At 49.1% G+C, this 27,124-nt stretch overlaps 1 protein-coding gene and 1 non-coding gene across 5 annotated transcripts; one reads left to right on the top strand and one right to left on the bottom strand.

Moving 5' to 3' along the window:
* Positions 1-265: 265 nt before the first annotated feature.
* LACTBL1 (lactamase beta like 1) lies at positions 266-17,572 on the top strand. 4 transcript variants are annotated; one of them, XM_019293657.3, is made up of 8 exons: positions 266-361; positions 976-1,063; positions 4,313-4,454; positions 6,751-6,860; positions 9,200-9,357; positions 10,739-10,986; positions 14,079-14,184; positions 16,020-17,572. In XM_019293657.3, exons 2-8 carry the CDS (start codon positions 1,043-1,045, stop codon positions 16,996-16,998), a joined length of 1,764 nt encoding a protein of 587 aa, XP_019149202.1. In that variant the 5' UTR covers positions 266-361; positions 976-1,042; the 3' UTR covers positions 16,999-17,572. The 4 variants fall into 4 exon arrangements, with proteins under 4 accessions (XP_019149202.1, XP_019149201.1, XP_019149203.1 ...); XM_019293656.3 differs by having other exon boundaries at positions 267-361; positions 4,310-4,454; XM_019293658.3 differs by lacking the exons at positions 266-361; positions 976-1,063 and adding an exon at positions 1,425-1,800.
* TRNAN-GUU lies at positions 10,199-10,272 on the bottom strand. Its single transcript has one exon. It is a non-coding gene; the product is annotated as a tRNA-Asn (tRNA).
* Positions 17,573-27,124: the final 9,552 nt, after the last annotated feature.

Below are 27,124 nucleotides of genomic sequence, written 5' to 3'. Positions count from 1 at the left end.
AGGATGTACTTTATATATTATATTATATTATATTATATTATATTATATTATATTATATTATATTATATTACATTCGTTCATTATCAGCATGTCCAGCTCACAGCATGTTACGGATACTCACACCCCAGCTCCCCATTTTCCACTCTGCAGTACTGCTGGAGCCAGGAAATCACCAGCAATCCTCCCTCTGGCTGCATCCCTGGACAGATGCTGTGCTGCTTGTGGAGGAGTGAGGCCTGACCCGTTAATCCATGCTCAGAGAGGCTGGCAGCTGGATTAGTGCTTCAGAAGCTCTTAACATCTGCAGCTGCAGGACAGCCCCAAATTCCTCAGCTGGAAGCCGGAGGTAGCAGCAAGGCTGGTAAGAGCTCTTTTTGGGGGGTTGGGGATTGAATCGCCTCTGCCAGGTAGAGGAATGAGGGAGATTTTATGGGAGATTTTCTGGGAAAGATGGTGGTGGTGGCATTATCTTGGCACTTCCAATCCTGTCACGCAGTCCCTTGGCTGTGGCTGTGATTCCCAAGGCTAAGGGTGTGTTGTTGGCTGTGTAGAGGGAACAAGGCAAAGGAGGCTTGCAGGGGGCTGGAAGGACCCTTTGGAGGAGCCACAGTGAAAATGTGCCAGCCTTGAAGGTCTCAAAGCTCCAATTTCTTGTGTTTGGAGATGAGGTGAGGATGGTCAAGGGAAATGGGAAGTCCCAGAGCTTGGGGGTGAACCCAAGATGCTGCCAGACCAGAGGCAGAGAGAGGGAAGGTGTTGCTGAGGACTTACCTTGAGTGATTACTGTGCTTTATCTCATGGAATAGTTTGGGTTGGAAAGGACCTTAAAGATCTCCTCATTCCAACCCCCATCTCCAAAGCCAGTCTCTCCCTGCTGCTCTGCTTACCTGAGCTGGGCTTCGTTACTCGGGCTTTTGTTACCTCCTTGCTCTCTGCTTTTTGCCTGCACCAACTGCTTGTTCCTCTTCATCACAGGGGTTCATGAGCCCTTTATTTGTGGGGACCAGCAGCTCAGGGGATGAGAAGAGCCACCTGAGCAGCCATGGAGGGGTTACAGCTGCGGGTAAGGATCCTCTCCTTCACCTCCCACTTCAGAGTGCGCGGCAGATAAGGGGGAAGAAATCCCAGCTCCACCTCTGTCCTGTGAGCCTGGGAGCTGGGAATGACTCCCTTGTCTGTCACTGGGAGGGAACTCCAGGAGGCTGTTCAGGATTAAGCCCAGAGAGTGCCTGAGCTCCCAGCTTATCTCCCCACATCCCCTCCCCTCGAGTAGCTCCCGGGGCTGGCTGGAGGCACTCAGGGACTGGCCCTCTCCTGCTTAATCGCCTCCTGTTCAGATGTCAGGAGGAGATGAAGCTGCTATAAATAGATGGTGAAGCCCTACTGGTTTCAGCTGTGATTCACACACATGGCACAGAAGCTTTAGGAAGAATTAACATCCAATCTCTCAGGCACTTTCCTGTGCAAATGCCATCCTGTCCCTGTCACTCTAAGCTCCTTTCCTGGGGGAGATCAGCAGCACTCTGTGGAGGGCCTGGATGGGCCAAATGGATGGGGAAACCCAGAGCAGGACTCCTGGGGAGATAAAGCTGGAGAAGGACTTTTGGGGAGATAAACCCGGCCGCTCCAGCCAGTGACAGAGCAGCACCTGCCTGTGACACGGAGCTGCCTTTGGAAGATGCCAAGGGCTCCTGCTCCCCCCTGCCCAGGGCTGAGGCCGGCCAGGATGGGGCTGTTGAGGTGCCCACACGCCTGGAGGAGGGACAACAGCCTTTGGGACTGAGGCAGCTCCTGGAGATGGTACGTGAGGGGCTGGGGGTCTTTCTGGCTCTCCCTAATCCGTGCTGAGCTGCGCCTTGACCAAGCGACCCTGGTGGGGCAGGACAGTGACCTGGGTGGTCCACGGGGAATCCCCAGTTTCTCTCCCCATCCTAATTTTGCAAAGCTCAGGGGGAAAAAATGTATCCTACTGCTAAGCTCTCCCCATGGGAAGCTGTGTGCACTCATTCCTGCATGTGTTTGCATTCATTTGCATGTGTTTAAGTGCTCAGCATCCCCCTCCCCCTGCCTTGCTGTGTCTGTGCTGTGAGCAGTGACGGTCACAAAGACACAGAGTGAAGGGGAAACCAGAGGAAGGTGAGACCAGACAGGTCCTGGAGTGGGAATTGTGTGAGTGTTTACAGGGATCTATCCATCTGCTTGCCTGACAGCCTCCCCAGTACAGGGGGAAAGCGGTATTTCCCTGGAAGGTAGTTTGGAGGGTAGAGCATCTCCTCAGGTGGATGAATATTTCTCATACTTTCGGGTGTCTGGTGTCCCATCAATAAAGGAGAGATCCATGTCTCTAGTCCATAGTATTGCCAGGGTTTCTTTGCATTCCCACTGCATCACAGGGCAGAGAACGAAAAAGAGCCATTCAGAGCACTCATGATTCACAAGAAATAAAGGGGAGTTTGGACTGAAGGATGAGTTTGGACTAAAAGATGAGCTCAAAGTTCGTATCTTTGTGTGCTCAGTTAGTGGCCCAGGGAGTGTGGAGTCCATGAGATGAGGAATACACCAGAAAATACTTGTCCTCTCACCTTGTTCTTCAGGACTCGCAAATCAGGGCTTCTCAGTGAAGCAAGGAAAGAGGCAGAAGGAGGGTCAGAGGAACTGAAAATTGGTGGAGTCGTCAATGTTGTTAAGATGGGACTAGATCCAAGAAAGTCATGCCATGACCACTCCAGGGCAGAGGGCCCTGTCCCACTCCTCGCTGCAGGAAAACAGCCCCAGGTGACATCCTTGAGCACACACCGAGCCCTGCCAGCATAAGGGGATTAAAGAGATCTCAGCACAGGCTTCTCTTTGAGTGATGGGATCTCCTGCCTGCTAAGGCCCTGCGGGAGGTTGGTATAGCCAAACAAAAATGGGATTGCTGTCAGGATGGCATTCCCCTATTTAGAAACACATCACAGGCAGGAATATGGACCTGGAGTGCTCGGGCAGGCTCAGCTGCAAGTGGATCTGCAGGCACCTGCCCAGTCTAAAGCCATCCTTGAATTTTAATTGTTATGGAAGAACCTGATATAAGCTGCTTTCAGAAATTCCTGTAGGAATACCCGACCAGGCTGAAGGGCTTCAGGAAAAATTGTGATATATTTCTGCTATTACGCAGAAAGTGGAACTGCAACCCAGAGTTCCAGTGAAGGCTGGGAAACCCAGCTGGATCCACAGAGTCATGTGCAAGTCTGGGAAAGGCTCTGCAGATTCCCTGGCTGTGAGTGACAAGGCTCAGTTGATTTGCAGAAGCTTTTGCATGAACTATCCCATATCTCAAAAGCAGGGGGGGAAAGGGCTGTGTGGAAATCTAAAGGGAATATTTCAATCTGTCTATCCTACAAGTGAGTCCAGACAACCTGAAACAGCTTAGGAATGTGGAGCATATTGGATGCAAATGGCAGGCCATATGTTTTATAACATTAATTGCCAAACTTTCAAAAGCACCCTCCTGACCTCCTGCAGGCAGTGAAGGAGCACAGCTCAGGCTCAGGCACCTCCTCATTTGTCATCTGTTCCTTGTTTTTCTTCAACATTGATCTGGTTCTCTCACCAACCTGGATGGTCTCCAGTGTTGTGAGAGCTGCACACACTCAAATATCAGCCAGTTTCCCAAAACATGGCATCTGTAAATGCCAAGCTTACAGATGGTACGTGATAGAATGGGATTTGCAGGCACAACAGAGAAGGGTAAGGGCAGCACAGAGTGAATAATTCCATCATTCATCTAGAAAAGCTGGATCTGCTCAGATGGTCTGGCTGGTGGCTGCCATGAACAGATGCTGGACTCTGGAAAAAGGGGCTGGAAAGATATCCAGGAATAAGTCATGGTGGTTGAGAAGGGAGGAAGTGAGAGCTGTAACTGAGACTCCTGCCAGGCTGGGATGATGAGCTTCACCTGCAGGGAGGGGAGAAGGCAAAAGGAGTGGTTGATGTTCCACAAGAAACACCAAGGAGAGGAGAGTTATGGCTCACAGAGCTCATTGAAAGCCAGGAAGGCATTTCTGGTTCCAGTTACCCCAACATGGGCTGGTCTGCCCTGCCCTGGTGCAGCAATGGTACTGAAATTATCCCAGAATCCCAGAATAGTTCGGGTCGAAGAGACCTTAAAGCCCATCCCATTCCACCCCTGCCATGGGCAGGGACACTTCCACCAGAGCAGGTGAGTCCTGTCCCTGCAGCAGCTTTATTCTCCAGCACAGGGGCCTCTCTCACAGCTGACACACACAGGTGTTTTCTCTCTCAGAGCCCATTTCTTTTCCATTCCCAGCAGGCACCCAGCAGCCAGAGCTTCCTCAAACTCGCTGCCATGGAGGTGAAGTGGATCCACGTCTTGGTCGTCTTCCTCTTCCTGCTGTCTGTGGCCATGACCGGCTGCTTCCTGTGGCAGTACAGCCTCCCCAAGGTGGAGCCCAGTGAGTAGTAGGTTTTAACCTTAGTCATGGTGTGGCACAGGGATTTGGAAGACTAGGAAAAGCTTTCTTCCCATTTCTCCCCAAAGAGCACTTCCCCAAACACAGATTCGCCCAGAGAGCAATAAAGTTTTGTCCTCCTTTCTGGTTCAAGGCCACAGAGGAGGTGAAGGCTGGGTTGATGGAGGTACCATGTCACTCTGCTGGTGTCCAGAGAAGCTCCATCAATCCTGGCCGAGCCGTGGTTAACTGCTAAGGCGGCATTTTATTTTAGATTCTTTATCTTGGTTTTTTCTGTTGTAAAAGTTACTCCAGTTCAGAACTGGCTTTGTTTCATACCTTACCATGTGTTTCAGCTTCAGGGTTTGCTCCCTTTCCTATTCCCCAAATCTTTGCATTGGCTTAAGCCAATTCACATTAGAATTCATGGAACCACAGAATCACAGAATGGTTTGTGCTGGAGGGGCCTTAAAGCCCATCTCATCCCACCCCTGCCATGGGCAGGGACACCTTCCACTATCCCAGGCTGCTCCAAGCCCCAGTGTCCAGCCTGGCCTTGGGCACTCCCAGGGATCCAGGGGCAGCCACAGCTGCTCTGGGCACCCTGTGCCAGGGCCTCCCCACCCTCCCAGGGAACAATTCCTTCCCAATCTCCCATCCAGCACTGCCCTCTGGCACTGGGAAGCCATTCCCTGTGTCCTGTCCCTCCATGCCTTGTCCCCAGCCCCTCTCCAGCTCTCCTGGAGCCCCTTTAGGCCCTGCAAGGGGCTCTGAGCTCTCCCTGGAGCTTTCTCTTGTGCAGGTGAGCACCCCCAGCTCTCCCAGCCTGGCTCCAAGAGGGGCTCCCGCCCTTGGAGCAGCTCCGTGGCCTCCTCTGTTGATTATAGGAAACTCAACCAATCCACTCAAGGCACTGAATGCGCAAGGATTAAATATCCACGGTGTCAATGCATCAGAGCTTTAAGTAGCTGAAAGGCGGCATAAAATCTACGATGAAGGTTCCAGAGGTATTTCAGAGACCAAGATCTGAAAAGGTTTCAAACCACACATTTTTATCACAGAGTACCAGGCTGCCTGTAGACTCTGTCCACCTCCATGACTTCCTAGTGCCATTTCCCTCCTCATGCCTGATGCTTCATGTCCCCCTGGTAAGCAAGAAGATGGCATTTTGTTCCCAGCTGTACAGGGTAGCTGTATGTATGAACACCTTGGGATCAGCTGGGAAAATAGTGCCTCCAAGTAAGGGAGTTCCTGTCTCTCCCTGAGTTTAAAGACCTTTTCTGGCCACAAAAATTGAAGCTGTCTGTGGGATATGCAGGATGCAGCTGATTCAGGAGGCAACTAATAGAGTAGGTGTGGGGCCTACCAAGTGTTGTTGGTGCTGGATTTCAGGTGGCACTCACAGGTCACTCCTGCCCCCATTTCTGAGGTGATGATACACAAGGGATGACTCTTGCTCACTGTTCTCCTGAACTCCAGCTCAGACTTTCCTCTAGACATGGGCAGGCCCTTCCAGGGGGGCTAAACCCACTGCCAGGCACCCCAGAGTCTTCTGCAGCCCCAGTTCTTTACTCTCCCAGGTTGCAGTGATGCCATGATGATTTTTTGCCTTTTCTTTTATACCCCTGTTATACCTTTCTACAACTTCTGTATTCTCAGTGCTTTTCGCCTACATTCTCGGACTTGTTTGTTCAGCTGGGAGACTCAACATTTTAGAAGCTTTGTAGTTAGGGATCAGTGTGCCCCAGACCCCAAGGTCCTCTCCAGAACACATCCTGTAAACCAAGACAGAACCATCCAGGGGAAGGTTCCTTGGGGAGGGGGGCTCACTCGAGCCTCTCACTGGGGAATCTTTGATAGATGTGCTAATTAGTAGCACCTATAATGTTATACCAGATCTTTTGGGGGTGGGCATTGCGGGGTGCATCTCAGTGCATTCGACCTGGATGTGTGCACCTAAGGATCCTTAAAATAAATACCAAAGTAAAATCCCTTTTTCCCTTCTAACCATGTCTGACTCTTGATTTTGAGACCAGGAAAAGGCATCAGCAGAGTTAGTTGAAGTACATCCCGTGTCCATCCCGTGTCCATCCTGTGTCCATCCCATGTTGGAATAAGCAATAACAGGGCACAGTGCGGCTGTTTCACACGAGACAGAAATAATTCAGGGTTGTCCCTTCCCTGTGCAGAAGCATCCCTTAGGCCAACGCAAGCAAGAAAGTTTGTGGTGGCTGCTGGGTGAGGTTAAAGCTTGTCCACGTGTCTGTTGTCAGTCCTGTCACCCTAAACTGTTTTCCAGGTCCGTCTGTGATGGAGGTGAGGTCAGAAGCTGTGCAGATGTGTCCCCGCTATCCTGAGCCAGTCCCACTGGACCACCCCCTCCCCATCCTGAAGGAAGCGTTGGAGAAGGTCTGTGGGGAGGAGGGACCAGAGGGACACACAGCTCTTGGCTGCTTTTCTCCAGGGGTACAGGGGAGATGGTGGATTTTGCTGCTGAACATCCGTGGGGAAGGAGGTGGGGAACTGAGGAGGGGGAGAACGTGTGAACCTAGAAATGGATGTGTAAAACTCCTTCAGTGAACAGGTCAGTGAGCAGCTCTCTTGCCCAGAGGGTGAGCTGGGATGGACAAACATCATCACTTGTCCATCAGAAGGCCTGGAGAGTTTCCACCAGCATGAAATGGTGGCTCTTGGCACCTGGTACATTATGTGGCAGCCTTCATGTCCTGAAGAGTACCTGGCTCAGGTTCTCCCTGGTTCCAATTCATCAGCCAGTGCCAATTCCTTATTTTCTTGCTTTGCTGGCTTTCCCCAAGCCTCAGTTTAAAAATTAAAAAGATGCTTGTATGTAACTCCTGAGCAGGGAGTGGAGGGGAAGGGGAAGGGGAAGAAGACCGGCAGTTGGATGAAAGAGGGTGCAATTCACTGTCAGTATATCCTCAGTATGAGGTGGATCTGACATCTTAGCACTGCCTGAACTTCTGGCAGGCTCCATGTGCTCTAAGGAAATACTGCAGTGTTGCCCTGACTGTCTGGACCATAAGGACAGTCATTCTCTGACAGGACATTCCCGATTTTTAGGCCCCTATCACCTGCTCTCTCTCTCACTTGTCTCCTTCTCACAAGTAGAAGGCAATCAGCACTGTGAACAATATTCAACATGCAAGTGCATCAGGGATTCATACAGTGAAAAAAATATATTTTATGTTACTTCTCTAATAGTCCCTCCTATTTTATTTGCCTTTTTTTCTGCCTTAAGGCACTGAGCAAATGTTTCCATAGGAACATCCACCTCAGCCCTGGGGTCTTCTTCCTGAGAGCTCAGGCCCAGCTTTGGGCAGTTTCCCTGCACACACATGGCTTTATCCACACTGAATTTCAATTCCCATCACTTCACATCCACTTTTACAAAGTTTCTGCCTGTCCCTGGAATCTTGAAGAGCATCTCTTATTTCTGTCAACTTCCTGCAGGTGCAGGCAGGTCTAAAGGTCAGACTCTCTCTGAGAAAAGGAGGATCATGATTGTTGGAATGAATCTTAGAGCCACATGGGTTGGAAAAGAATGTTAAAGCTCATCCAGTCCCATCCCTTGCCATGGGCAGGGACACCTTCCACTAGCCCAGGTTGCTCCAAGCCCTGTTCAACCTGGCCTTGAACCCTGCCAGGGATCCAGGGGCAGCCACAGCTGCTCTGGGCACCCTGTGCCAGGGCCTCCCCACCCTCACAGGGGAGAATTTCTTTCCAATATCCCATCTAATCCTGCTCTCTGGCAGTGGGAAGCCATTCCCTCTTGTCCTGCCACTCCAGGCTCTTGTCCAAAGTCCTTTTCCATGGTCTCTGTGAGCCCAGACCCTTCTCAGGAGGTGCTGGTGCACCAGATGTACACATCTACAGATGTACCAGATGGGCCACTGGTCCATGGCGAGGGAGGGCAAAGGACCCCAACAGAAGGGCTGGACAAGCTGGATATTTCCACTTGTGGCTCTCAGTGCCCTTCCCCTGGCCATCCAGTGAAGAGATTCCAAGGACATGGCTCAGTTTGGCTTTTCTTGTCTCGAGTGCTGGGTCTGGAAGGGCATTTCCTATGTCTTAACCATGGTGTGCAAAACAAAATGGGTGCCTGAAAATGCAAATGATATGTGCAAGATGAGGACAGAGCTTTGAAAAAGTCCCAAAAGGGCAAAATCGATTCATTCTGCTTGCAGAGGTGGGTGGGGCACAGCTGGATGAGGGGTTCTGCACAGCCCTGGCACAGCAGGGAGCCAGGAGCAATCACAGCCCTTCAGTTGCTCAGAGCTGTTCCTCAGGTTGTGGTTTAAACAGGAGCCCAAGCTCCAGGGTGTTTCATGGCATGAGGAGTGTCGTGGGATATCTGAAAAGTCTTTCTCTCATACATCTTTGGCCCTAAAATACCAGTGCAAAGAACAGATGTGCAGAATACAAATTAAAAAAGAAGAAATTACAATTATTACGTGTTGGTGTTTGGTTTTAATCATAAATATTACAAGCATGAGCACACAGTGGACATGTAGACTGAAAAAGGACACAGGATAACTCAACAGAAGCAATTCTAAGAAACAGATAAACATTTAAAATACTTCTTTTTGCCAAAACACCACTCATAGGATCCCTCTCGAGTGCTCGGGTGTAACAAGGGCTGATGGTCTGGGCCTTCTACTGCCTGGTACAGACTGGAAGCATTATAAGACTCTTCTTTTGGATGCTCATGATCTCCCTTCCTTCCCCAGGTGGATCTGATGCTGCGGCAGAAGATGCACAACTCCGGCCTGCCAGCCATGTCGGCCATTGTCATCTACAACGACACCGTGCTCTGGACGGGCAACTTTGGGAAGAAGAACGGCTCCGACCCCACCTCAGGGCTGCCCAACGAATACACCATCTACAGGTGAGACACCTGGCACGGGTGTGAGAGCCAGGAAAGGGCGGATACCCCTATGGAGAGCTGATATCTGGGAACAGAGATGTCGTCACAAACTGCTGGTCCATGCAGGAACCTCTGCTGGCTTTTGCTGGAACTTTGTGAGACAATGCTACAGCAAGTTCCCAGATTATTACATGCTGGTGGCTTACTGAGAGACTTTGGATTTATTTATGTATTTTTTCATTTAATTCTGACAATATTTTTAATTGGAATGGCAATGACCCCAAAGAACCTGAAACATACTGCTCCTTACATGGGAATGGCTTCACGTCCAGGGCACAAACCTGAAGACCAAGAGATGGCACAGATTTGCAGAACAGAGAGGAGACAGTGCTACCAGATTTACAAAAATAATAATAAATGTCAGTTTAGGAAAAACTGATGTTTGGGGTGGATATCTACTGAACACATAAAGTAGACCCACAAGCTTATTCATCGTCCCAGTGAAGTCAAAGTCATATTGGCTGTTATATTTTAGGTTAAGACAGAATCAAGCTCTTAATGTGAGGTAAAAACAAAAAAAAAAGAGATGAAGGGAATTCTTCCTTCCTCTAAAGACCAATTTTCAGTGAACTGTAACTGTGTTATCTAAGAAACACGGGCTGCACTCTGACTATAAAATTGTGTCCTCATAATGAACAATTTTGGAAAGTTTCGGCAGCTGTGATTATCTGTTCTTCCCCATCTGTATAATGGTAAAATGACCTCCTGCTATTTTCCTTCCAGAATCATTGAATGATTTGGGTTGGAAGTGACATTCAAGGTCTGGTTCCAACCCCCTGCCATGGGCCAGGAGTCAGGTCCACGTCCCTGGGTGGGCTCGAACCACCAACCTTTCGGTTAACAGCCGAACGCGCTGACCGATTGCGCCACAGGGACGGCCTGGATAGACCCAAAAACTGTGGCTATCTGGCATTTAGGGACAGTCTGGTGTGGGCCTGGCAGTGCTGGGTAAATGGTCCAACTCGATGATCTTAAAGGTCTTTTCCAACCTAAATGATTCTGTGATTTTAACCTTTAAAATTCCAATAAACTACTTGAGAGTTTTTATGGTATTTACTAAGCAGTAATTTACAATTTACGCCATTTTATGAATGCCAAGTGAATAGAAAGAGATCTGCAGCCCACTGCACTGCTGGGGACAGACAGAGGTTATGCTGCAGTCTATAAAGATTCAGATTTAAGGATATTAATTCAAACTTCCTACCTGTATTTTAGGCATTCCCTCTGGAACAAACAAAGGTGTCGTACATAAAACCACGGTGATCTCATGTGCTGACCTTCTTTCCCCTTGATTCATGGGCTTCTTAATGCTAAATTTCTCCAAATGTTTCTTCCCCAACAGAATTGCCAGCGTCTCCAAGATCTTCCCCACCATTATGTTGTACAGGATGTGGGAGGAAGGAAAAGTCACGTCCCTTGATGACCCATTGGAGCGTTATGCCCAGAACTTTGTTATTAAGAACCCTCTGGGGAGGCTCAAGGACTCAGAGCAGAGATACACAGCAGACGGGCTGGTTTTTTTGGAAAAAGGCTCGATGCCACTGAAGCCATCCCCGGTCACCCTGCGCAGAATGGCCAGTCAGCTCTCAGGTGAGGCAGCTCCCTGCGTGTCCCTGGGCCTCTGTGCCCCTGGAAAGACCCCACAGAGAGAGCAGACCATATTCCAGGAATAAAACAAGGCTGCTGGGACGCTGCTTCCCAGTCTGGACCCCGCACCGTGCACTTCACAGGGATCAGGCAGGGCCCTTGGAAGCAGGGTGTCAGCAACTTCATGGAGTGCTCAAAGGGAACTCTTGTCCAGGACACCTGCCAGGACAGGGGCTGAGATGAGGAGGTTTTGTTCCCCTGCAAGGCGACCAGAGATTCCTTTCAGGTGAACACAGATTCCTTTCAGGTGAACACAGACTCCTTTCTCCTCGGTACCATGAAATCAGGCTCCAATTGCACAACACTGTTTTGTACTCCAGTCCCGAGTGCTCTCATTTTTCTGAGATGTAGAGTTGAGGGTCAAATCTCTTTGCTTTGAATAGAAAGACCTTGATTGCTGAGCTAAATTTAGCTGTCAGTGTGGTTCCTGATCCGGGATTCCTGGGCTATTAATAGCTTGGCACTTGCTGTCAGAGGAGTGTTAATCTGCTGCTACCTTCAGAATTGAGGAATTCGTATGTTAAGGGAGAAGGAACTCACAGGACTAAGAACTTTAACCTTTCTCAGAAACAAAGCTGCTAATACTTGACTGAGGAATTATAAAATGTAATGGGCAAAAAGAGTGTGCTGATATCACACGTGGTATTTTGGTTAATCTCTGTAACCCTTGCATTATTCCAGATGGGAATAAATGCCCTAAAATTAGGACCTAAAATCAAAATAGCATGTCTGCAACTTGCAGGACCTCAGGATGGGGTACAGCATCAGCTGAAGCAAGTGAATATGAAAATGAGGGCTCCCCAAAACTGAATGATACTGAAACCTGGAAAGAAGCAGATAAACAACCCAAAGTGGCCAGCGACCACATCCCTGCCCAGATGCTCTCCGTGCAGACAAGGTGTGGCTCTATCCAGCCTGACATTGTCTTCAGGGGAACCAGCTGTGCCTGGTCCCCTCTGACACATGAGCACCTGAAGCTGCTCTAACTGCTCCTGTCACCCAGGGAGGTGTGAAGTGCACCTCAGAAATGTTGTAAGGAGCATAAGTCAAAAGGGTACCTGGTCATGGCATAATTCCTGGTACTGTGCAGCCCTTCCATTGCTTCCATCACTGTGCTGGATTTGTGCCCCTGCTCAGCTCCTTTTATGCTCCAATGTATTTTTGGATTTTAGAATGTGGCCCAAATTTCCCAGACCACCCCAGCAGGACCACACCAACCCTCGGACCCTAACAATTCAGGAGAAGGAAATGCACGGTTTCAAAATCCCAACCACAAATCAAAGGAACGTTCCGGTTCCACTTTCCCTTTTCTGTGTGTCAAACCCCAAAAAGGAATAAGTTCTGCTTAGCACCAGGATCAAAGCCACCGCATGACACATTGTAAAGTGGGTTTCATCTGAATTCTTCCAGTGGAAACTGATCTGTAATAGATCCTCATTATCTGGTCTCTCCATTTCATATTACAAAAGTAACTCCAAAGGTTTTTCTCCTCAGCACTCGACAGGCCCATTGCTGGAGGGAAGCTCCAGCTTGTCAAGACTGCGATTTTCAAATCCGCACGAATGACAGGATGGGATGCGATTGTAAATTCTTAACAACGTGCTTGTCACAGCAATTAGCAGCCCATGAGGTAGAAATCAATGACTCTGGATTATATTATGCTCTGGTTTATCATTTCCAATGAACCTCAAGGAGACACTGCACTGCTGTCATGGAGCTGGTGAATTCTCCCACTGCTCCAACATTTTCTTCACTGCCATTGGGGCAAGTTCGTAATGAAGGAGCCCACTGTCCACTGGAAGACGTCAGTGCTTCTCTTATCTGGTCACACAGCTGCACAAATAGCCCCAGAGCAGGGGCAGAAGCAGGGCTCTCACTCCAGCTCAAACACCAAGCTCAGGCCAGCTGAGAAAACCAAGTGTTGCTGCCACAAAAGAATGGGGCCTCATTCAGCTTTGCCAGGACGCAGGACAAGAGGAAAAGGCCTCAAGTTGCACCAAGAGAGGTTTAGATCAGATATTACGAAAAAATTTCACAGGGAGGGTTGTGAAGTATTGGCACAGGCTGCCCAGGGCAGTGGTGGAGTCACTATCCCTGGAGTTGTTCAAAAAACACGGGATGTGGACACTTGGGGACATGGACTAGTGGTGGACATGACAGTGCTGGGTTAATGGTTGGACTCCATGATCTTGGAGGGCTTCCCAACCTTAGTGAACCCATGATAAAGACATGGTCACTGAGCACACAACTGTGAGTTGTTTTTCTGTCAAAAACACGCGTTTCCCAATTTCCTCCCAAACCTCCACATCAAAGCAAGCAGCAAGGATTCCATTCCAAAAGTAGTCCAAGTTCTGGCCTAGACAAGCCATCGATCCTGTGCAGAGGAGCTGGGGTGATTTAAAAAGTACTGACCAAAAGATTTTAGGGAATCCATGTTCAGTGAGGAATTAAAAGTGAAAAGAACTTGATTATTTTCTACATTTAGAAACCCTGAATAATTAAAAGTGGAAAGAACCTTGGTTTTTTCTATATCTTGAAACCCTAAATAAATGTTGATATAGATGAGGGGGAAGATAAAAATAATTTAGGCCAAGCCTGGAGTTGTCCAGAGAAGTTTAGGCCCTCTGTGGTGAAGTGTAAAGAATAAAATCCTGTTAAAAGGGACTGTTAAACACATTTGTAGTCAAGGGAATGCAGTCACGTGGAAATACAGACAGGGATTCCCCAACACCCCTTCTGCCCCTCTCTTCCAAACCACACTTGGAGATCCAGGATATTTTCCATCATTCATCGAGGCATTTTCACGGAGATGCAGCAGCCCAGAGGTAATGCTGGGGTAGGACCTGTGTAACCCAGAGTCAGGAGCCCATTACTTGATGCTGTGTCCTGCAGCTCGGCAGGAGCAGGCCCTTGCTGTGTCTCCAGAGTTCTCGTGTCCACCACTGGTGCTTCCACTCTGCCATTGAATCTTGCCTTTGTTCTCTCTTCACCAGAGCCATCATTTCCATTATTTCTCTCCCTTTCCCACGGCACAGGTCTGCCCAGGAGGCTGCGATCCACCAGCCTGCTCTGGAAGGGCAACACACAGGACGCCCTCACGCTGCTCAAAGACGACGTCTTGGTGGCCGACCCAGGAACCAGGTCAGATACCTTCATTTAGGAGCTTTTGGTCTGGATGTGTTCTCCACTCTCAGCCTCATTCCCAGCCTCCATGGCCAGTGGCTAAAAGGCTGCCATTCCCAAAGGGAGCTTCAGCCATCTCCCCACATGCCTGTCAGAGGCAGAAAAAAGTGACTGTTGGAGGTGTCAGGGTTGGGTTTAATTTTTTAAGCCCAGATGAGCCAAGTCAAACTGCTATAGCTCATTTCATGAGCCTTAAATGATGCAGGTTTTCAAAAGTGGGAAGGCACTTTAAACAGTTTAAATCATCACAGATTTCAGTTAAAATCATGTCTGTGGTGAGTTGTGTGTCTCTAAATTATCTAAAAGGTCTATGAATGCTTGTTACAATTCCTGTAGCCTGTTAAAAGTCTCTTACCTGGGTTGCAAACACTCAAAAATACCATGGAATCATAGAATCCCAGACTGATTTGGGTTGGAAGGGACATCAAAGATCATCTTTTTCCACCCCTCTGCCAAGGATAGGGACACCTTCCACTATCCAAGGTTGCTCCAAGCCCTGTCCAACCTGGACTTGGACACTTCCCCACAGGATCCAGTGGACAGCAGATGAGGGAAATGATTCAGACTAACTGGGAAAAAACTTTCTAAGAATTGTCTGGGAATTAATTACGGTCTGAAATAATTTACCCAGGATGGCCAAGGATCTACCACGGTCACTTGTGGTTGTTCTGTCCCACATCATGTAGGAGGCTACAACAGATATTCCTTAAAGGATTTTAAGATTTCAATATCATCATCTTCTCTGGTATTTTTATATCTTTATTGAAACTTATCTCTGTTGGTATCTTTATGATCCCCACGAAGATAAATAGGGACATACCCTCATAGTCTCCCAGTGTCTTATTAATTGATACGTTGATAGTTTTCAGTCTCTGTCCTTGTTCTTTGTTATACTTCCCAGCTAACAGATCATTCTTCCCAAAGGAAGTTCCCATCCACTGATATAGATGTTTTAACGTATTTTTCTGTGTTGAAATTCAGCTCCATTTCAGACACAAGGTTTTACATACAGAATGTATTTATTCTTAGGGTAAGAATATATATGCTCATCATGCTTTTATTCAACCAAATGTGTTGGAAAAGGTTGAAGTGGTGCAAATTTGTGATCTAAATAGGCCTTAATGAGATGTGTGGCTTCACACAATTAAAAAAAAACCAACAGGGTTGAAAATAAAATGAATTTTGAAAATGTGTTTTAAAAAAATGCCCCTTCATGTCTTCATGCCATTAAACTTCATTCAAGTGTAAAGACTTCAATCACTTGATGGATATTAAAGACTGGAGCACTCAGGTTTCTTTAATGACTCCACGTTGCTAGATGCTGCTTTGTGGGCTTTTATGTGCTCTTTAAGTGCTTTTACCATCTTAAGGTAGCTTAGGTATCTAAGTGATTATCCCAAGGCAAATCCCCAAAGAGGTTAAAGAGGTTTACCTGGGATTTTGAGACCTTTAGGGCGAGCACCTGGAACTCTCCACACTGCTCTTAGAAAGAATGGATGGTGAACAATTATAAACAGCAAGTCAGGTTATGCAAATACAGAGGGGTTTTTTCTTTTCCATCTCCAGCTCTCTCTGTACATCAGGGTTAAACAGCTCTGCTGATGTTCCCATAAAACATTTCTCTTTCTTGATTTAACAACAAATCCTGGCAACTATGTGCAGCTTTTCTCTGTCTCTCCTTCATCTGTCATTCTATAAAATGTGAATTTTTCCCTAAAGAAGAGAGACCCAGCCACTGGTTTTGCTTATCACTAATGAACAGCTGATCCCAATATATTCCTCTTCCTTCCCAGATGCCACTACAGCAACCTGGCCTTCTCCCTGATGGCCCATGTGCTGGCTGACCATGCAGCCAACGGGCAGTACCAGCGCTGGATCTCGGAGAACATCCTGGACCGCCTGGGCATGGAGGACACCGGCTTCGACATCACGGCGCCCATCCGCTCCCAGATGGCCGTGGGCTTCTACGGCAGCCAGCAGCCGGCCCCGCTTTACGACCTGGGCTGGTACCGGCCCTCTGGCCAGATGTACTCCACAGCTGCTGACCTGGCCAAGCTGGCCATGGTCTTCTTGGGCACCTACCACCGCCGGCTGCTTGAGCCCGACACGGTGAAGACAATGCTGACGCCCCTGTTCAAGTGCTCCGTTGAATACTTTGCTAACAAGACGGGCACACCCTGGGAGATTAACGAGCAGATGGGATACGATGTCATCAGGAAAGACGGGGACCTCGATGGTTATTCAGCAACCTTCTCTCTCATCCCCAAGCTCCGCCTGAGCTTCATCGTGCTGATGGCAGGGCCCAGACCTCAGGGTGGGGACATTGTGACTCAGACATACGAGTATCTCATCCCTGCCATGGAGACGGCGTTCAGAGAGGCCGACAAAAGCTTGGTTCCTCCTCCAAACCCAATCCCTTATGTTGGCTACTACACCTATTCCAACCTGACTTTCTATGAGATCAAAGTTGGAATTGGTGGGGTGCTGGTCATGCAGCAGTTTGGGCCTCATGTGGAAGAGCTGATCCCTGAAAAGTATAGGACAATCAAGCTCCACCACCTGGAAGATCGTGTTTTCCAAGTCGTTTTTGACAAGGAGTTCCCATGTGTTCTGCACCTGGGTTCTGCCTCCATCTCGCTGGAGACCCAGAATGGGCAGCTCTTTAACTTCTACCCCTTCGACCGCAAGGGTTTGTCCCCTGGCTTTGACGCCCCGGGCCTGAACACCTACAACGTGGTGCGTGTCCTGCGCAAGCCCGTGTTCTACAGCTAAACATTCCCTGCTCTTCCCACCGCTCCTGGGAGCTGGCTCCAAATCTGTGTCTTACCAGACTCTCCTGCCCGTGAGGCTTTGTGGATGCCATTCAAAAGGGAAGGATGGTGGCAAATGACTCTTTTGCCAAACAAATCCTTCCCGCTTCTAGGACAACTTTAATGACTTGTCATTGGCCCCCAGCAGTGCACAACAGGCCAGCTGGCACCTGGAGATGCCTGCAGGAAAAAGAGGTGGGCATGTGCTGGATAGATGTGTTTGGAGGGCATAAAAAAAAGCAAGCACTGAAGAGTCCACTCTTACATTGTCTGCTTGATGACCACTGTGGTGACAAACTGCTATCATCAAAGGGTTGACAGTTCCCTGGGGCTCTCAGAAAATTTCTCTTCATCAGTACAAGGATTTTTCCAGGGCTTTTCAGGAGCCTGTCTATCACAAACAAGATCCTTTACCTGGGTTTGCCAAAAGCATTATGTGCTGAAAAACGGCACCAGTCTGACACCAGGCTCTGCTTGGGACTCCTGGGATGTGAGGGTCTGTTTCTTTCCTGGGTCATAAACTTTAAAAGTGCAGAGCAATGTGGTTCTGTCTTGGCTCCTTAGATTTCTGCAGAAGTGGTGTTCCTTCAAAGGATGTTGGAGCAGTGTAGAAGCCGAAGCTCACTTCTGTGAACAGGGGCACAGGAACATAAGCTGAGATGTTCCAGCAGGACTCAGCTCTGTGACTGTCTCAGTATCCAGGAAAGTGTGAGTGTGGTGTGGAAGTTCAGGAATGGATGGGAACCTTTCTGTGTGTTTTGGATGCAAACACACCCACTGTGTTTCTGCAGCTGGGAGTGCAGATGCTGAGGGAAAGTGCCTCAGCCTGGGGAGCACCACTTTGGGGACAGTGCCCCTGCACCTACAGAGCCACTGACACATGTTGTTATCCCTTCCTGTGCCCACTCCCTGCCAAGGCAGGCAGGACAGGGCATATGGGTCACACCAACCCCAGGCAGTGCTCCAGGTGTTCCAGAGTGTTCCAGAGTGACTGGAAACCTGCCCGGGAGGAAAAGGCCCTGGAGGTGTTGGTGGCAGTGAGCCCAGATGTGCCCAGGTGGCCAAGAAGGCCAATAGCACCTGGCCTCTCCCAGCCATGGTGTGACCACAGGACCAGGGCAGTGACTGCCTCCCTGTGCTGGGCACTAGTGAGTCCCCACCTTGAATCCTGGGGCAGTTCTGGGCTCCTCACAACAAGAAAGACATGGAGGGGCTGGAGCATGTCCAGAGAAGGGAACAGAGCTGGGGAAGGGCCTGGAGCACCAGGAGCGGCTGAGGGAGCTGGGAAAGGGGCTCAGCCTGGGGAAAAGGAGGCTCAGGGGGGACCTTGTGGCTCTGCACAACTCCCTGAGAGGAGGGGGCAGCCAGGCGAGTGTCAGGCTCTGCTCCCAGGGAACAGGGACAGGACAAGAGGTAATGGCCTCAAGTTGCACCAAGGGAAGTTTAAGTCGGATATTGGGAAATTTTTTTCTCAGAAAGGGTGTTCAGGCATTGGAATGGGGCAGTGGTGGAGTCATCATCTCTGGAGGTGTTCAAAAGATGTGTGAATGTGGCACTGGGGGACATATCTAGTGGTGGCCCTGGCAGTGCTGGGAGAGCAGTTTGACTTGATGACCTTGAAGGTCTGTTCCAGCTTCAGTGAATCAATGACTCTGTGCTGCCAATGGCCAACACCACCTCACTGTGATGGGGACTGTGTCAGAAACAAGGGCAGACAGGACCATCACAACTGCACAGTCCTGGCTCCTCAATGCCTCTTCAAAATTAGGGGATATTGTGTTTGCAGCCCTGGCTGGAGATGAAACAAAAGCAAGCAGAAAGGCAGGGCAGGATAGTTCTGACCTTAAAGTGAATACCCAAACTGCAGGGCATGGCAGAGGCTGCACAGCATGGAAATCCAGAGGGAAGTGTGACAGGGGCACTGCACAAGGGGTTATAGAAACCTTGCACAATCAAAGACCCTTCCAAGTGCATGTTCTGGTATGAGGTGGATGCTCTTGCAGAGCAACATCCTTCTGCTGCTTGTCCACACAGATTCTTGGATGTGGACATGTCTCAGAGAGGATGAGAAAAACCCCCTCTCTGCTTCCTTCTTGCTGGTTCTCTCAGTGTTTTCACTCTGCGGGCTGTTCTTTGGCTTCAGTTCTGAGTAGAGAGACTGAAAGCCCAGAAATTCCCTGCCTTTTCTCAGATAATTTCAGTTCCCTGATCAGCACATGGAACCATGCAAACCTTGCCTTACAGAGTTGCTTCTGTGTCGGTTTCCTCTTGGACTTTGTAGATGATCACATCCCATACCTTGCACAACCCCATATGCTCAAGTATTTAGTCTGGGCTATAGCAACAGCAATAAAACCTATGGAAATGCCCTGTCCTGTGTGGTCATGCCCAGAGGGATGAGTGCAGGCACATTTGGTGCTGATTTCCTGGGGACAATATCACTGCCGTGACGTTCCTGACACAGCCAAGCCCATGGGATGGGATGTCTAATTGCAAGATCCTGGAGTTCTCTAATTCTGGTTCTTTTGAATGAGGACTACGAGCCAGTGTGGGGCTGTTCTTCTTGCTTTGACACAAAAGAATTGATTGTTTACCCTCAAAAGCTTCCAAGAAAAATTAGGATTTATATCCCATGTCACTCGCTGGCTGGGAGGAAACCCCAGACTGGACAACCTCCATCTGCGTGATGGAGAGTTGGAGATGTTTTAGTTTTCCGTCAGAAATGCAGACACCAACAAGTCTTTTCTAGTGAGTCACCCTCACACCTGTTCACCAACATTTTGGGGGCTCTAATTCATTCTCATTAACAGCAAATTGTGCTCTTTGCCACTCCTGAGTCAAGTTAATTTCCTGAGCTGCAACAAAGCTTATCTCCCCAAAGCCCAGCTCACCCTGGGAAGGTGAACCCTTCCCTGACACAGAGGGGGAAAAGGGGACCTTGGAAGATCTGTACAGAGGATTTGGGAGAGGCCATGCGTGGCAGACAGGACAAGGTGGAGTTCTGGGTGGTCCAGTCACTCATGGAGAGCAGCCAGTCACAATCCTGAGTCCAAACTTCTTTCTGTCACTTTGTGCCTAAACAGCATCCTGAGAAGAGCAGAACCAGCTCTGTGACCAGGGGTGACCCGACTCAATTAGCAGGTGTTTTACACCAGCTTTAACAGCTCTTTGTGAACTTTCCGTTTTTATACAGAATCTAAGCTACCACTATGAATAGTGTTTAAGCTTTTGTGTACACTTGCTGCTGAATTTAAAAATATCCCACTGTTATTTCACCCATGTCAGAGACTGGCTCCACGATCCATACAACAAACATGCAAAATCTGCCCATCTGCTCACTTTTCACTGAATCTGTGCTTTAAAAAGTGACTCAATGTGTCTGCAACAGCATATAGAAACAGAGTGCTTAAAAATGTTTTTAGAATTACTCATCAGGGAACCAAACAAATAGAAAATGCTTCATTAACATTCCCAGCATCAAAAACAGACAAGAACAAAACTTGTTTTATTGGTTTAAGAGACCAAATTCTGCCCTAAGGAGCACTAATGAAACCACATAATATTGTAATAGTGTCCCTGAAACTGTAGTTACTCTACAAGTTACGACTCTGGACCACTAACAATGAGAATAATCTGGCAAAATATAAACACCTACATCTCAGAACTTTGAACCCTTTGAACTCCTTTCTCAGTGAGTTTTAACTACTCCAGTCAGTGGAGTGAATTCATCTCACATTAAAGGGAATATTTGGAACAAGTTGATGAATCACACTCTACAAATCCCCAGCCCCCGGCCAGCTGGGATGGACCCAGGCCCTGCTGTCACCAGCATCTCTTCAGTTGGAAGGGGAACGCTTCCAGAATCTGCTGTCAGGTAAGGACAAGTTCTCAACTTGCTGCATCACCACTGCCCTGAAGACCTGAGGTTCACAGATTAACAGCTCAAAACAGAACAGGGTGGTGCTTGTTGTGCCCATTCTAAAATGACATCAGTTACGATAACTTCTTCCCCTTTGGAAGGACTCTGCCTTCAGCGATATCAGCTCAGGTGAGGATCACACTGATATCTGCATAAAGGGATGGCTTTGCTCCCACTCTCTCTTGCAGCTACACCTCATTTATAATGACTTTTCTCCCATTCTCTTCTGCTGTTGTGTCCCATTTATCCCCAGCCCTCACTGCTCCAAGCTCCCTGTCTCTGGTCTCTCCAGCCCATGGAGCCCTCACCTTTCATCCCTTTCCTCTCAGAGCTTGAAGTGGCGCCTATCCCCTAAATTGACACCATCGTCCTGAAAAGTGCTTTTTCACCAACATGCTGTGCTCTGGCACACCCAGCCCAGCCCCTCATGGCTGATGAGCACACAGCGTTTTAATGGTACAGGCGGAATTACTGCGCAGCCAGAGCTAAAATATAGTTATATTACAGCCTCCAGCACTAACCAAGTTGAAAAAAATTATTAAAAAGAAATAAAAACAAATAGATGTTTCATGCCCAGTGTACTAGTTTGAAAACAAACCAGTGGGAGGTACCAAGTCAGAATAACAATTTAATAGAGAAATTAAGGAAAAGGAAAAATAAAGAAGAAAACACTGGGTTAAAGTGACAGAGTCAGGATAAAACCTGACACCCTGTTAGTCAGGGTGGTGGTAGCAGTCCCATAAGATGGTGGCTGCAGTCCTCCTGAAGTGGTGGATGTGGTTCTGTCGGAGCGGTGATCCTGTAGAAGGGGCTGCTCTTCCTCGGAAGGTCCAGTGGTGGCTATGTGCTCCTGTCCTCAGGGAATCCAGTGGAAAGGGTGTCTGTGGTGTTGGGAATCTCAGATTATACCCAGGATGGGATGCTTGGTTCCTCCTTCTGGGTGGAGCATCTCACAATGGATGATGAGTCATGAGGCCAGGCGCTGATGGGCTCATTAACAGAAGATAGTCCAGAGGGAGGAGGCAAGGAAACACTGCCCCACCTGGTTTCAACAGCTCATGAGGATGATAATAAAATACACTGCAACCCAGGACACCCAGAAACACTCAAAGACACAAAAACAGAAAGAAAAAAAAAATTGCTTTCTCCCGTGGGCAGGATTCAAGGCCCTTTGGCAGACAGGAATTTCAGGAACACAGCATAGCTGAAGCATCACTGAGATGGTGTGTGCAACCTGTAATTAAGGGTCTCATTATTTACCACGGACACTTGGGGACCTCCCAGACCTGCCCGTTGCACACACAAAGGTTCCTGGTTTCACGGCATTTTGAGAGCTCTGGGCATTCACCCCAAGCCAAAACACAAAGATTATCACAAGACAGAGCACTTACACGTCAGGACAGTCCTGCTGCTCCTCCAAAACTCTTGGAAGGAATTTGGGTGGAGCCTGCAAGTCTGGAGTGACCTGTGCCGTGTAACCTCTCACAGGGATGTCACACAGTCCTTCCCAGTGCCGTGGTCTGGGTGACAAGGTGGTGTCAGGTCATAGGTTGGACTCAATGATCTCAAAGGTCTTTTCTAACCTAATTGATTCTGGGATTCTTGGAGTGTCTGTCTCTCACAGTTCCTGCACTTCTCCCTCATCCCCACTCTGTTCTCTTCAGCCCAGATGCTGCCCAGTGCCACAGTGCAGGGTAAATACGGAAGGGAATGTCCCCATCCTTCCCACTCATGGTCTGGCTGTAAGTGCTCCGGGCAGATGCTGAGCCTCCCCTGGCAGCCGTTCCCGATTCAAACCCAGTTATCGGGATCGTGGGTTGGTGCCAGCTCTGCCTGGCAGCAGCTCTTGTTTAGCTCCCAATTTATTCCTCCAAGGAGTGATATTTCTGCTAGGGATGGGCAGGCACATTTCGTTTAATTTCAGCTCCACCTGAGTACCGTGGGTGAGATGTGAGAGCATCCTGCTGGCAAAGGGTTGTGGAAAAACATGGGAAGAGAGGAGTCAGCAGGAGGATGGAATGAGCACAAGAGGGAGCCGAATATAAAAATGTCCAGCCAAAACTTCCAATCACTTTCAGCTAATTATTGGACATACTGATGTAGATGTAAGAAAAGCAGTAGGTTAAATAGAAAACCTGAAAGGTGGGAGCAAAGTGCTCCCAAAGAGGCAATTGGAAAACATCGTGCCCTGCAGCCCCCAAACTGCGGGAGAAACGAGCTCTGCTGGGAAGAGCGGGTCAATTCCAGGGTGACAAATAGGCTGCTCCCCACAACTCGTCTGAGAAAGCTGCCACAGCTCCTTCTGGGGAACTGGTAAAACCCTTCACCATTCCAGTGCAAATTGTCCTGGACAGAGCATTTGGCTGCTGTTGGTTTGGGTTCAGCCCCCTCACTCCCAAAGGCCTGTTGACATTGTGCTTATCGTAAGAGATGAACCCCCTCAGGGGTGTCACTCTGGGTCCCCACCTGCCGCTGCACCTCTGTGCTCCTTTCTTGGGAGGATGCAGAAAAGCCTCTTAACACCATCCATGCTCCCATGCACCATCCATGCTTCCCATGCCAGGAAAACTGGGACAAACTGGGACATAAACTGTCTCTGGAACACCTCACAGACTGACGGGAGTTACGGGCTGGAGGGTGGGACATGTTGTGGGACACAGGGGAAGAGCATTTGAGGATTGCACAAGTCTACAATGACTTATCCGGGAAGGTGGGGAAAAGAGCAATCAAGGGGCTTTGGAGAGCAACAAACATGAGAAAATAAAGAGATAAGGGAATGAAAGGAGCCTCCAGCTTCCCTTTCACTTGTCCAAGCTGGAAGATGTCAGCTCTCAGTCTGGCCCTTCCTTGTGCCATCTGATACCACATGAAGTCCTGTGTCTGCTGAGATGTCTTGGCTGACTTGTGAGAGTCAGGAGGGGCTGGACTTCGCTGGGGTAATGCTACAGTGCCGTTCGGGCTAGCTCTCTGTCCTGGCACTGGGCAAATTTCTGCCTGCCCCGGGCGGGAGCTGGATGGAGACCAGTGGCGGCACGCTGGAGAATGGGCGAATCCCCAGCTAGGGCTCGCCTCGCACCCCGATGGCTAGTGCACGCGAAGGAGGCAGGATAAAGGGGAGGGACTCCTTTGTGGGGAAGGGGTTTACTCCAGCGTAAAAATCCACGGAGAGATACCAAGCCATGTGCCTGGCGGGACGGTTTTGTACCCCGACAAGCAGGCGTGGAAAACACACAGTAACCAATGATACATCAGCCAGGGGCTGTTACAGGGGCAGGGAGAGGGGGTTACAGCAAATGGAGAAGGGGCAGGCGGGGAGGGGTAACAGAGACCAATCAGCTGCCAAAGAACCTGGATCGCTCTGGAAGAGCGGCCGGATATGAGAAATGTGGGGAAGGGGAGGCGGCTAAAAGGTAAGGCAGGATCACAGCCTCTTGGGTGCTCTCTTAAGGCTTTTGGGCTGTAGAAGCATCAAAGCACTGGACCTTTCAGTCCCCTGCTCCGGCTGAACCTGGCTTTGGCCATGGTTCACCCCAACAGGGTAATGGCCACTCTTTGGTGTGACAGTGAATCCAAAATGGGAGATATCCCCAAAAAGGGTGTGTGCAAACTTTGGGATGGCTCCCAGGATGGCAACCTTCCTGGATATTCACAGCCAACACTGACTGATCTACAGAATCACACAACACATGGAATATTTTTGGTGGGAAGGGACCTTGAAGTTCATCTCATCCCACCCTCTGCCATGGGCAGGGATACTTTCCACTATCCCAGGCTGCTCCAAGCCCCAGTGTCCAGCCTGGCCTTGGACACTGCCAAGGATCCAGGAGCAGCCACAGCCACTCTGGGCACCCTGTGCCAGGGCCTCCCCACCCTCACAGCCAGGAATTCCTTCCCAATATCCCACCTAACCCTTCCCCCTGTCAGTGGGAAGCCATTCCCCCTTGTCCTATGCATGGAAGAGGATTTAATTCATCCAGGAGTCAGTGGTTTCAGCATCAGGATTATTGTCCTTATTCTTTTCTTGCATGTGCTTGAAGGAAGCTCAGGTGATATCCAGCTGTCCTGACACCCCCACTCATGTCTGAGACAAAGAGTGGAGTCCCTGTAAGGTGATTGGGATGTTTCCCAGAGTGATGCCCTGCCATGGGAGCTGTGGTACTGCTGGCAGAGACCAAGAGCTTGTGTGGGATGTGAGCTCAGGGCTCATGGAGTACAAGCAGCTTCAGAGAGTGCAGAAGCCCCTGAGGAACTGGGAAGAGAATGAATGGGAACCAACGCCTGTGGTGGAGATTCACAGGCACAGGGGGAGCCGGGGTACCACGGAGTGCTCCTGCTGAAGTGCAGCTGGGATTTAATATGTCGCTCCAATAGCCTGGAACATGAGCAGGATGGAAGCAAGCCAGGCCACGCTGCATGTCCTGGAAGCCACCCAGGGCTCCCTGGTGCAGAAAACAAATGCTCGAGATAGTCATGGGTGCAATCAGCAATTGCCCCTCACGCAAGGGCAGGGCACATCCGACAGTTCCTGTGAAGGGACTGAGTCACTGTGTGCTGAGGTGTTGCTGTGACATCATGACCATCTGCAAGGATGGCCCCTGGAGCCGTCTCAGAACAAAGGAATGCTTAAAACAAGCACACTAATCCAATAAAAATTGCGGCTTCCGTCAATGGAGGGTGAAAGGGAGGAGAAAGAAAAAAGAGAGGAATATTTGAACAGAAGGTCTGGGAGAGGGGATGGCAGTGCCAGCAGGCCTGAGAGGAGCAGGGGCTGAGTGGGGAGCACAGAGCTGCCTGTAAGGGCAGCAACGACCCTGGAGACCCTCACAGGGAGAATCGGGGTGTGCAAAGTGCTCATGGCCACACCAGTGCTCTTCTGTGACATTGTTGGTGCTCTGCTGAAGGGGCTTTGGTTATTAAAAAAAATAAAATTAGCAGTGTGGTTAGACTTGGGGGAAGCTCGCAGGGAATGCTCTTTCAAGATGGCAGTGTTTCCGCTGGTCCCCCAGCACACTCAGAAGTGGAGTGGTGACCTCAGAAGTCACCAGCAATCTTTGAAATGCCTCAACATCACAACTGTGTGACACAGTCCCTGGGCCAAGTCTCCACTCAGCCCCACAGACTCTCTTCACCCAACAAATCACTGAAGACTGATTTTTTCTCAGACTCTTTCCCATTTCCATCCTGTCCTTGAAAATTGTCCAGGGCTATATTCCCCCTCTAGGATGTATTTTCTGAGGTAAGAGACCACAGTAACTCCTGACCTGCTGCTTGTTGGGAGGATTTCTCTGCCCAGCTTTGGTGCAGACACTGAGGTCATCTAGAGAGGCACAATATTGCTTTTCTCACACAACACTTGAAGACTGGGATGCGGACTTCTGTTCTCCACAGCTGTCTGCAGTTTTTCCCTAAGAAATTCCTTCCTATTCCAGCTACTGTGCGGAAACCCTCACACCTCACAACACTCTGTTTGAGCATTGACTGATTATTCTGTAATCTCTGCATATCAGCACTGAAGTGCTACATCAGGGAATCCACTGGGCCCAGTAGTTATAATTTTACAAAGCCCTTTTCCCGACAAATAATGTAACTCACAATCCCAGGAAACCACTAAGCAAATTAAAATCTGATGCACGATAAACAATTCAGCTTTAAAAAATACCCAGCACAATAAATGAACCAGAACTGGCCTCCTTCCATCCACAAAGGAAGATTAGTGGGAGCAGTGTGACCTCTGCAAAGCATCAAAATATCCAGGAGTGCTGAATAAAAGTGTCCACCCCATTTAATTGCTGGTTTGCCTTGACTGAAAAATATCAGATGTTTTCTGAAAGGGACCATAAATCTCCTATAAATTTTATTTCAGAGAAATGCAAATCACTTTCTGTCAGTAACACCCAAAGTGTGCCCAGTGCAGAGCAGCTGAGATCTTGAGAGATCAAGGCCACAAGACCTGACCTGGATTCAGCCTCCTGCTCAGGACTGAGGGGCACTCGGGCCAGGTGTTCCAGGAGAACACAGACATAACTTCTCAGCTCCATGAGAAACCTCTCCAATTCCCTGCCTCACCATGTGCCCTCCCTGGCTTCTTTCCCACTACCCAGGAGGATCCTGAGATGCTGAACAACTGGAGGGTGACCTAGACAACCACGGAATCATGGAATGGTTTGGG

Source organism: Corvus cornix, chromosome 21 (assembly GCF_000738735.6).
Source record: "Corvus cornix cornix isolate S_Up_H32 chromosome 21, ASM73873v5, whole genome shotgun sequence".
Classification (NCBI taxonomy): domain Eukaryota; kingdom Metazoa; phylum Chordata; class Aves; order Passeriformes; family Corvidae; genus Corvus; species Corvus cornix.
This window is presented reverse-complemented; position numbering and strand designations above follow the sequence as displayed.